Here is a 12,439-nt window from a genome sequence, read left to right on the forward strand (position 1 = left end):
AAATTAAATCGAATCCTTAAAAAAATATTGCATGTTCGTGGAAATAATCGACTGTTGGGAGTTGACAGCATGCAAAGTGCTTCACATACAGTTTCGGTATTCATGAACGACCTTGTTGCTTAAAAATTAACATTATTTTACAATTTACATAACATTGGCTCTTTCTTAAAAAGTAATAACTTTCAAAATCGAATCAAAATAATACTTAAAAATATTACTTTATTCATGGAAAGAATATTATTGTTGACTGCATCCAAAGTACTTTACATCCAGGTCAATGAGCGATCTTATTGCTTAAGAATTGACATATCTTACAACTTACATTTTATATACATAGCTCACAATTTCTTAGAAAACAATACTTAAAACTAAATCGAATACTTAAAATGTTGCATATTCGTGGAAACAATCGACTGGGAGTTGACGGCATGCAAAGTGCTTCACATCCAGTTTCAGTATCCATGCTTAAGATATTAGAATTAATATTATTTTATAATATTTACATAACATTGGCTCTTTCTTATAAAGTAATAACTTTCAAAATCGAATGAAAATAATACTTTAAAATATTGCATTATTCGTGGAAATAATTGACTGTTGGGAAAGGATATTATTGTTATCTGCATGCAAAGTGCTTTACATCCAGGTCAGTAGGAGCGCTCTGAGGAAAAAGTAACGTGCACTTAGCAACACACGGGTGAAGATGCCATCAGCAGCATACTGCGAACATTTTTACCGTTAGTTATCATTAGCTCAAAAATAAGTGCAGCAAGTAGCGAGTTCAGACGACAGGCAACCAGTATGGATGCTAAACAGCAGTGTCAAATTGAGCTTGAATTATATACGCAGTTCGGATCGGCTGGTAGAAAAATCGGCGGGCCAAAGTTACAAGATGCACGGGGTGTCGACGGTAACCCCCATTTATTAGTCGTCGCCGATTGCTGGACGAATCAAGTGAATTTATATCGACATCATAAGGGCGAGATTCATTTTCAAGCCTCCATGAAACTAACGGGGGCTGATGGTGTGTTGAAGTCGCCGCGAGACGTGGCTCTGTTTGGAGATAAGGTGTTGGTGGTTGATGGCACGGCCAATGTCAGGGTGTTTAAAGACGAGAATGGGGTGCTTGAAACGACGTATACAGTAAATAAAGGTGAGTTGTACGTGTTGCTTTTGTATTAATGCTCAAATGCACCCAAATGTATTAGGAATACACCCAAATGTATTAGGAATACACCCAAATGTATTAGGAATACACCCAAACGTATTAGGAATACACCCCACCAAATGTATTAGAAATACACCCAAATGTATTAGGAATACACCCAAATGTATTAGAAATACACCCAAATGTATTAGAAATACACCAAATGTATTAGAAATACACCCAAATGTATTAGGAATACACCCACATGTACTAAATGTATTAGGAATACCCCCAAATGTATCGGGAATACACCCAACTAAGAATACACCCAAATGTATTAGGAATACACCCAAATGTATTAGGAATACACCCAAATGCATTAGGAATACGCACAAATGTTTTAGGAATACATCCAAAAAAACATCTATAGCAAATTTATACAAAATATATGACACATAAAAAACAGAAAGGAACACAGTAAGGCCAAGAGGGTTGAGAAAGTACGCGACTAGTCTCAAACATCCGCAAACATTGTACATCCGCACATTACGACAAAATAGTATTGCAGGTTTTTTTGTTGTTGTTTTGTTTTTTATAAAGAGAGAGAGAGAGAGATGAAAGAGGTTACATAGAAACTAGCCTCTCCCTCATCATTATAGCTTAATTTTATTTTGGCTTAAAGTTATACTGTGTATAAGTGCGCGAGACGCAACAGACATGCATGTACAGCCATGCACACTCATGCAGTGTACCGTACTTTAGATCTCACACCACCAAATCAGAGTCCCATAGAGATATGTGCTAAATTTGCCTTAAGAAAACGTCATTTTTTCTTCACAGGAGCGACTCAGTTTTAAGCGACAGCTATGATGGTTGAAATCAGCCCTTGCCTGATCCCTCTGGCTGGGAAAAAATATAGGTTGACCGTCATTATTTTTTACGACTGGCCCTCGAAGTCTACGATGTCTGGGAATTGCCTATTTTACAGGCAAAACCATGCCAGTGTTTCTGTAAAGAAAAGGCTGCTTAAAATCATTAAAAGTTATTTGATCTCGCCCATCTGTGGTACACTTGCAGGAAATAATATTACTAATCATGACCAATCCAAATTTGGCTAAAATTATGCAAATTTCTGCTCATTTTAATGTTAAATTGAGTTTTCATTATCGATTGGACCAATCAGCAACATTGTTAGAATAATTTCACCACGCAAAAAATTGGGGTGAATTATTTGCAAAGCTCCATTCTGATTGGTGATTAAAGTGAAGATATCACATAATTGACCAATCAGAGGCAATTTTAGATGGGTAGGTAGTCCTCAAAAACAATTCTTTTGAACCTCTCCACACGGGTGTCGATTGCAGACGGCAAGTGTCAATTTTTTTTAAATTCAAAAATGTCATAATTGTAAATTTTCATGACCATATTTGGAATCACCATAGTACAAACAAGTCTATTATTGGTTCAGTGGTTCTTGAGAAAGCTCTTGATTTATATAAAGTAGAGAAAATACACAAGTTGTGTGATAAATTATACCGCTGGAATTGCTTACAGCTCAATGTATATAGAGATTACACCAGTTGTGAAATGCCTAAGTAAATTGGCTGTGACTTTAAATTATGACTTGATCATAATCATGCTACACACCAGCAATGATAAAATACTTTCAATATTTCTCTTCTTCTGTCGAATAAAATTATTTAAAACTGTAACATTCTTCCTCTCCACGCGGTTATCGACTGCAGACGACAAGTTTCAAATATTCTTTAAAAAAAATTTACGTTTTCATGATCATATTTGGGATCAGCATGAAAAATGCATTAAAATGAATATAAACAAGCCTAGCATTTGTTCAGTACTTCTTGAGAGAGCTCTTGATATTTTGAGAGAATATCTCAAGATGTTTTGTGTTGAAGCATATTAATCGGGATATTAATATGGCTAGCACGCAGAGCATTACTTTGCGTGTTAGCCATAACCTTCAACATAAAAGGTCCAGGTTTTGAAATATTTTCTCAAAATATTGAGAGCTATCTCTTGACCTCTGAACCAATACTAGGCTTGTTTGTACCCATTTTAATGCATTTTTCATTCTGATTCCAAATATGGTTAAGAAAATGTACATGTTCGAATTTTTTTATGAAAAAAAATGAAACTTGCAGTCTGCAGTCGCGTGTACTAGAGAGTTAATTCTTTTTATAAATCTGAAGTCTATAATGTATCTGAAGCATGGTATTAATGCTAATGGTTTCAGTAAAATGACTTATGCCGATGACACTCAAATACGAGGGTCATCCAATAAGTTCTACCACCATCATCACATCTATGTTATCTTACGTGCCAGGATATTGATATTACACATGGTTATACTCTTAAAAATTTTGGCTACAAAATAAAAGTTATTTGATTAAAATGTGATTTTTGGTTATTAAGATGTGTTGGTTAAAGTGAACACAGATTTGGTACGTCGGGAACGATCTGAAAAGAAAGGCTAATTTTGATTAAAATTATTTCTGTTAAGGCGATTTAATACCCTGATTTTCATCAGTACCCATCTCCTTTTTTTTGTTGCAAATTTATAAAGTATATAAATATGTTCATCATCTCATGTCCTGAACTTATAGAATATCTCTACATACAAAGTGGTTTTAAACCATTTTAGAAAATCATTTTAGCCCTATATATTTTTTTGTTTACTGTATCCTGGTAACTGAGATGTGTGTTTCATAACAAACCATAATTTATTCTATTGAACATGTCCAAGTAGAATACATGAATAGAATACATTAAATCCTTTGTTATACTATCTATAGAAATATACATAAATTAAATAGGCCTAAATAATCTCTTCCACATAGACAATTTAATACTACGCAATGTATGTATCTTCTATAATATGTTGTTAGGAAAAGAGATTATAAAAGGCTATAAGGTCATCAAAGGTCAGGTTATAGGTCAATTGGTTCAGGTCAAATTCAGGCATCAATTTTGAATACATGTGATAGTCTGTGATATCATACATGTCATAATGAGGCATCAATTTTGATATTTTGTCTGTTACTGGATATATAATGGAAATGTGTGAGGTGGATATACTAAAATACCTTGGGATGTAAATGGTGAGTACAATTTAGATTGCCTAGTTGAGTTGGATTGGGCAAATAAATATAAAATAGTTACCAAAATCACAAAAATGATGCTTACGGAAAACTACCTAATATGGTGGTATAGGTGACAAAAAATACAATCTTTTTCAACATTGCTGTAGTGTGGTTGTGGTAACCTGTTACCTATGGCTTAATTAAGTTTCAGTGACATAGTGTTGCAAGCTCAAAATACAAAATATAGCTCGACATTGAAAATAGAAGCATTTCAACCGGTTCGTTTTTTGATAGCTGTGGAGCACCAAGTTCATGAAGTCATAAAAGAAATCAGGGACCACTTATTCCCATTTTACATATCAACATTATTTTCCTAATGTGTTAGCAACACATATCCAAAATTTTAACGAAATCCGTTGATAGTAAGCTTTCCAAAATGAAGTGAATTTAAATCATCAGTGATGTACCTCCTTTTGGCTTCTATCTTCAAAAGCATGTAAGCTACATTGATACCGATGCCACCAATAAAACGAGAAGATTTGCCCCTTCATTTTGCATACCACTTTGTCCAATTTTTTTTGTAATTTCTTCGCAAAATGCAAAAAAATGCAACAAAAAAATCAATGGGTGTAGTACCCCCTTAAGGATGAAAATAATTTAATCAATATAATAATGGTTGTAGATAGTACAGTTTTACTGAGTATCGTGAATTTTGCACAGCAAAACCGATACATGTTCAGAATAGCCTTCATATTGACCCTTTTCCATAGATTGTTGACTTCGACCGGGTGAGCACTTGTTGGTTCAAGTGGTATTAGTTGGTTCATAAGTTAAAATCAAATAAGTCTTATGCACAGTTTTGGTAGGCCTACTTTGTAATTATATACACAATACAATACAATACAATACAATACAATACAATACAATACAATACAATACAATACAATACAAAGAGCATTTGCGCCATTTCCATAAGGCTCAGAGCGTTTACAAAATACCTTAATACCACAACTTAAAACTACATTTTGAAGGTGCATCTTAAAAATTGTACAAATTACAATATCAATAAGAACATGTTATGGGAACAAATAAGTTTTAAGCGCTTTTTTGAATGCATTTGTTGATGAAGATTGTCTTATATAGACAGGTAGCTTATTCCACTCTTTTGATGCAAAAACTGTAAAAGTTCTATCACCAGCTAAGACTCTAGTCATGGGATAGTCCAGACGAAGATAATCATCGCAAGATCGGAGTTGTCTCTTTGGAACATACAATGATAAGCAATTTGACAAATATGTTGATCCTTGGTTGTGAAGACATTTATATACAAGCAAAAGTAATTTGAAAATGATCCTTTGGCGTATTGGAAGCCAATGAAGTGATTTCAAAAGTGGACCCGCTTAGTGTTTTCGGTCGACTTCAAATAACAAACTGTTCATCTTCACATCAAGGTGCATCCATTGCCTAAAATAAGACGTAATTACGAATTACCATTCAACATGGTCTATAGCCGAAATCTGGCAAATTTCACTAACATTTGTTTGTCTGTTGAACCCTTCCATGTTTTCTTCTCATGTAAAACATGTTTCATTTTGTTTTGAAGTCCCAGAGCATGTCAAGAAGCTCAAATAGGACCAAAATATTTATTTTGAGTAAGAAGTTGGACAGCCACATCTTGAAAACAATTTAATATCTTAACAACTAACAATCACATTTTCATCATACAACTTTTATTTTGTAGTCTAGATTTCGAAGTATATTCATAGGTAATTTCAGCTGGCTGGCACCCAGGAAAACTGAGATGTGATGAAGGAGGTAGAACTTTTTGAATGACCCTCGTATATTGTGCTCGATGAATGTGAACGTTCATATCTTCCTCCAAAGCTTGAAAGATGTATAAACGACATTAAAACCTGGTCAACCATGAATGATTTAAAACTAAATGAGGACAAAAGGGAAGTAATCCATATCACATAATTCACCTTTACCACCTTGTGACTCGTTTATCCAACCTGTAAATAGTGCTCGCAATCTTGGTGTAATTGTCCAGAATGATCTGAGAATGGATTCTTTTGTTAATAACATTTGTCGCTCAGCTGCTTTTGCTTTGTATAAAATTGGCCAGATCAGAAAATATCTTGGTAAAAATTGTACTGAAATGCTTGTTCATGCTTTTATTACAAGTCACCTTTATAACGTTGTTTTCCTTCTTAACACTTACACCCTAGTCACACTTTCATGTCGTTTACCACTTGACATAGCTTACCAACCAATGACAATCCTTGATTGTGTCCATTTGTCTGCAATGTTAACAACCACAGTTAACAACGAAAGGGTCAAATCACAATTGTGCAACTTTTACGAGGGAAGAGGGCTGTACTCGTATGTATATCAATGATAGCTCGTGAATTTGACGCATCAACATCAGGGCGCGTGCATTATTTTGTCTAATTTCTCTCCCAACAAGTAATACCCGATTTTACAACAGTAAAATCAATTTTGTATTGTTGATGCATTCTTTTGAATTCACGAAATTCTTGATAAACTTGGTGATATCATTGATTTACTAGTACATACAGGCTGAGTCAAAAAGAAGTAAACTCATGTTTGAGGGGCTGTACCTAGAGATCTGTAAGGAATCTGCTAAAATGAAAATATCATCGAAAGGAGCTAATTCTACACATCTAAATAAAAAAGAATTGATGCAATTGCTCACAGCAAACTCAAGTTATACTCATTTGAATACAACCACCCATTTTTGTAGCTGCACACGGTTTCACTTCCCAAGTACCTATATTGATTGGTAAGGCGCGATATTCAAATGCAAATAAAGTTACATGGCAGGTGTGGATTCGACCAATAATTCCTACATGTTAAGGAGGTACTACACCCTGGCCAATTTTGTGCCCATTTTTTGCATTTTTCGCAAACATTATAGCGCATTGGTGACAAGTAAGATATGTATATTATAGGGGCAAGGACTACAACTAATGCACTGACAATTTAGCAACTCAAGTTTTCCCTCATTTTTGACTGTAACTCCACAACTGTTGTCTGTGTTGAAATAAAATTTCCAGTGCTGTAGTTGTAGTCTTTGCCCCTATAATATACATATCTTACTTGTCCCCAATGCGCTATAATTTTTGAGAAAAATGCAAAAATAGGCACAAAATTGGGCAGGGGTGTAGTACCCCCTTAAACGGTTCTTTTTAATATGAATTTTACCTCATTGCACTACATTATAATGAATTGAGCCACACGACAACATGGCACCACAATTTACCGTACCGCACGGGAGCGCACGTTTCTGTCGACGAAGTATCATGAAACTAAGAGTCCCACTGAAGTTCAGCGTCTTTTTCGTCTCCAATTTCCCACAGCTAATCGGATTCCATGTAAGGAAGCAGTATATAAGAATGTGAACAAGCTAAATGTGCTTGGGACACTAAGGAACAGACAGCCGGAAGTTTCGGGCAGACCACGAACTGCTAGATCACAAGTGAACATTGTTAGAGTTAGACATGCGTTACAGCAAGACCCACAGATCAGCTCAAGACGCAATCCTTTATCCAACATTCCCCAATCAAGCTTCTGCCGGATCGTTCGTAAAGAGTTGAATTGGTATCCCTACAAAGTACAGTACCGTCATGGACTTTGTTGAGTATTAATTAAAGCAAAAGTTAATTAAAGCAGAATTCAACAATAAATTCTGTTAGCACTAATTGCTGATTCATTGAAATTGAAATGGATGAAAATCAATCAGCCGTCTGCATCAGCTACAAAAATGGGTGGTTGTATTCAAATGAGTATAACTTTAGTTTGCTGTGAGCAATTGCAACAATTCTCTTTCATTCAGATGTGTACAGTTTGCTCTTTCCAATGATATTTTCATTTATCGCAGATACCTTACAGTTCTCTAGTTACAGCCCCTCAAACATGAGTTTACTTCTTTTTTGGCTCAGCCTGTACAGCCCTCTTCCCCAGTAAAAGTGGCACATTTTTTTATTTTGCCCTTTCGTGGTTAACTTAACATAACTCGAGATTAAAACAAGCAAATTGAACAGAACAAACGGCATTTGAGAGCTAAGACTATACGTAGGCACTATGTTACAACGGTATTTTCTAATTGTCAAAGAGAAAGAGGGCGATTTTCATTTGCACTTTTTTTTTTTGAGACAGGCTGTATATCAATTAATTTTGAATTGCAATCTATAAGTGTGGTGAGTACACTATCGGGAAAAAAATGATATGATATTCAATATAGGCCTATATTAAGACTGTGCGCCCACAACAGATTTAAAGATTAAAAATTAATCTTTTGTTTGAAAAGAGTTAATACATCGGCCTCTTACATTAATCATATAGCCACACATACGAAGAAGGCATAATTTATCATGTCATGGTTTTGAAACTAAGCACCCGTAAACACATGTTACAATCCACCAACACTTTCCAATAACCGGTTGTAATTTGAAGTAATTCTATACGCCTGGTCTGCATTAAAGTGATAACAAATTTAAAGGAACTGCAGACGACAAGTTTCAAATTTTCTTTAAAAAAATTTAAAAAAATCTGAAATATACATTTTCATGGCCATATATGAAATCAGCATGAAAAATGCATTACAATGAGTAATGTACAAACAAGCCTAGTATTGGCTCAGTAGTTCTTGAGATAGCTCTTGATATTTTGACAAAATATCTTAAAACTTGGGACTTTTTATGTTGAAGCGACAACATTATGCCTTATATGTTAGAAAGATAATTATCAAGCATGAATCACGTAGTTTTATTTAAAACAAAACTCAATGACCTTAAAAACAAATAAAAACAGCCATCTCTCACCACGCGATATTCAAATTGCCCAGGCCCCGAAATTGCATGTGGCGATGACGTCCCAGTAAGACAATGAAGGCTGGCGACAATTGAGCACAAATAATCATTGCCATAGACAATTTTGTTGCGGGAATTTTGAACATCGCGTGTTGAGAGCCGATTGTTTTTATTCGTTTATATGATCAATATGAGTTTGTTTTACATAAAGCCATGTGATTCGTCCTTGACAATTTTTTTTAACATTATAAGGCATAATTTTGTGATTGCCAGGTTTTATTTTAAGTTTTCAAATTGAATTCTTCGTCTTCGTCTTCGTCATTGTCTCCTTCATATAGGCTAGTTTATACTAAATCCCGAATGGCTGGACCGAGTCCGAAAGCATGCTTTACTGTGATCAGCTCTTAATAGGCGGGAATTATTCGGTTTTTGTTACTGCGCGAGTCAATAAAGTTCCAACTTACGCACGCGAAAATCACAAAAGCACACGTCATTCACGCAAAACGCAAAGCGCAGTTCGCGTAGGCGCTGCGCCTAGCTGTGTGTACGCTATTTTGTATCAATCCACGATGTTATGAGTCCCCGCCTATTAAGAGCTGATCAGAGTGTAGATTTATTTGTCATAAAAGAGTGATAAATGTATGCTAAAATATTATTTTCTTATTGTAATTTTTGTGTCTCTTTTTTTAATATTATCTTCTTCTTCGTCATCTTCGTCGTCGCCGTTTCTCTTCCCTTCTCATTCCCGCATGTATAATACTCAATCACACGGCATATCATAAAAGAATAATGTATCATTTACTATAAAATAAATATGTCTCTTGATCCTACTTCGATGTATAAAATCATATCTGAGTGTACGGCTAACTGATCGTAATCCCGATAGTTAACAGTAATTTGATACAGTTTAATATAGTGCTATAATAGCGAGAAATACTGATTGCATGGAACAAGTGGATAGGGAATAAAATCTAATGAGCTATTCCAGTTGAAATCCATACACCCCCTATGGAAGACATGACATTAATCTCCTACACAAGGGGCGCAGTTTTCAAATGGTGTTACCCATTCAGCTAACCCCATTTGAAATTCACGCTCCCTGTGTGGAAGATTAATGTAATATCTTCCCTAGGGGGTGTATGCATTTCAACTGGAAAACTCAACGGAGCACCCAAACCACATATTTTGGAGCATTTCTCAATCAATTTACATCAGTATAGTTATCCCGACAGTTTTAAATAAAATATGTTTTATACCATGGATCTATTTAAATGTAGTTTTTCAAAATAATAAGCCTTATTGTAAGATAGGCTTTTACGATGGGAGTTCATCCCGGGGAGTTCATAACAATAATTGGTAAGTTGTTATCGGGTTCGCCGTCGGAAAATTTTAGAAACGTCAAGCTTTCGTCAGGACTTCTTCAGTCCCCAAGTACCCAAGAATGACACATGTAGGCCGCCCCTTGCTACTGGTGGCTCTGAAAAAAGCCGTTTACTGAAGACTCTCTCTTGTCAACAGAAAGCAATCAGACCTCGCCTATTTGCTAAATGTAAAGGTTTAGTGGCTTTGAAAAGAGCCGTTCACTGAAGACTGCCCTTGTTAACAGAGAACAAGCAGACCTCGCCTATAACTGTTAAATTTACAGGTTTGTTGGCTCTGAAAAGAGCCGTTCACCGAAGACTATATGCTAATATAGGTGTGGTGGCTCTGAAAAGAGCTGCTCACTGAAAATTGCCTCTTGTCAACAGAAAAAAAGCCCGTGCAGCCTTACCCAATCCAATAATGAAAAACACAGTCCCTTTGTGGAATACTTTTCTTATATCTTCCACAAGGCCATGGCAAATTTCAAATGGAATCACCCATTTCTTGATCGGTGTAAACAAAGACGGTCATTCAGTGTGGCCTTCAACCAAATGGTGTCATTCTGGGACCGCGGAAAATTGTAACTTTTAATTATAACTTTCTGGGCAAAAATGTGCAAAAGTTAGCGAAAATTTGCCAAATTTGAAGCTGAAATTGACACGGAATGTTAAATTTGCTCAATTTAAATATGCATATTAAAACCGGGGGTGTAAGCTGGTGAAAAATTACTTCAGTTTAGGGGTTTATTAGTTGTAGAGTTTGTCTCAAAAAGGGGTCTATAATTGACAGGCACATGACGTATACCAATATGTAGGATTGTCCCGTCCCAGCAACTTTCGATCACTGATATTGCTTAACCCATTTGAAGCCAGACGCTTCTTTGAGACTGTTTTGGCTATCACCAAATAAAAGCCCCATTTTTAAAAATGAAATGGATATAGGTGTAGGACTGGCACTAAAATGCCATTCGGTGAGAGTAAAATGATAAAATAATATGGGGTCATTGGGTGAGAGACAGACCGTTTTGATCTGAATTAGGGGTCATTTGGGTGCAAACATTGACATATTTTCCTTAACCATTATCCCTACATGATATCAGCCCCCCCCCTCCCCACCCGCGGGGAAGCACTTCATCAATTTGTTGGCGGAAACAGGTGGATGTGCTCCACCGGAATTTTGAGGTGGCTGGTCTCAGAGCTGCGAACGATCAAAATCTTTCTGGATAAAAATCGCCTGAAAAAACAACAACAACAAACAGATATGATAGTCGTTAGCTTGCGCTTTGAGACAGTGGCTTGCGTCTTGAGTCAAAAACTGACAATAATTCCGCAATAATTCTGATTTATATGTGCCGAATTATATAGCGCATTGTATAGGCCAATCGTGAAGGTTGTCTAAAAGAATATGACCTATGGCATACCATGCTTGACTGACACACAGCGAGGTCAGTCACCGATGTATCGGGGCTATTGTCAGTAGCCTTAGTCAGATGTCCTTCAGCCTATTTATGCGAAACTATTTTAATAGTTTCGCATAAAACAGGTCGATATCGGGGTCGATATGTATAATGGCCATGCGTGGCGGTGGATTCAATCTACCATGGCGATTTCTGCCATGAAGATATCGGAGCGATGACACTGTGTGCCCTGGCCCCCAATCCTCTGCTGTCCGTAATACGCCAGATCATTCTCTCTCAACATGTTGAACAGAACAGATAAAAAAGAACATTAAATCGCCAGAAGTAGAATGCTATCAATACAGGCAAAATCATTAATGACCGTTGTATAGGGAAGTGTAATGGCTGAATATATTGGCCATTTAAATTAATACGGTAGTTAAAAACTTGAGGTTATTGAGGAGACCATATAGTGACTAAAATCTGTAGCGACAAGGACCCTGTTCACATTAGAAAATTTCTTCATTCGACGAAGATAAGCCGGCGAAGGTCACTAATGTCACATGATCACTTTCCTTCGTCGAACGAAGTGAGCGTACAC

General features: G+C 36.1%; 1 protein-coding gene across 1 annotated transcript in view; it reads left to right on the plus strand.

Moving 5' to 3' along the window:
- Positions 1 to 693: 693 nt before the first annotated feature.
- LOC140146356 (uncharacterized) overlaps positions 694 to 12,439 on the plus strand; it is a 61,343-nt gene continuing 49,597 nt past the window's right edge. Inside the window, exon 1 of the mRNA XM_072168174.1 lies at positions 694 to 1,153. Within this exon, the coding sequence (XP_072024275.1) occupies positions 802 to 1,153 (352 nt within the window). The 5' untranslated portion in view covers positions 694 to 801. The remainder of the gene's footprint in view (positions 1,154 to 12,439) is intronic.

The sequence above is a fragment of the Amphiura filiformis genome, chromosome 2, assembly GCF_039555335.1.
Source record: "Amphiura filiformis chromosome 2, Afil_fr2py, whole genome shotgun sequence".
Taxonomy (NCBI): Eukaryota; Metazoa; Echinodermata; class Ophiuroidea; order Amphilepidida; family Amphiuridae; genus Amphiura; species Amphiura filiformis.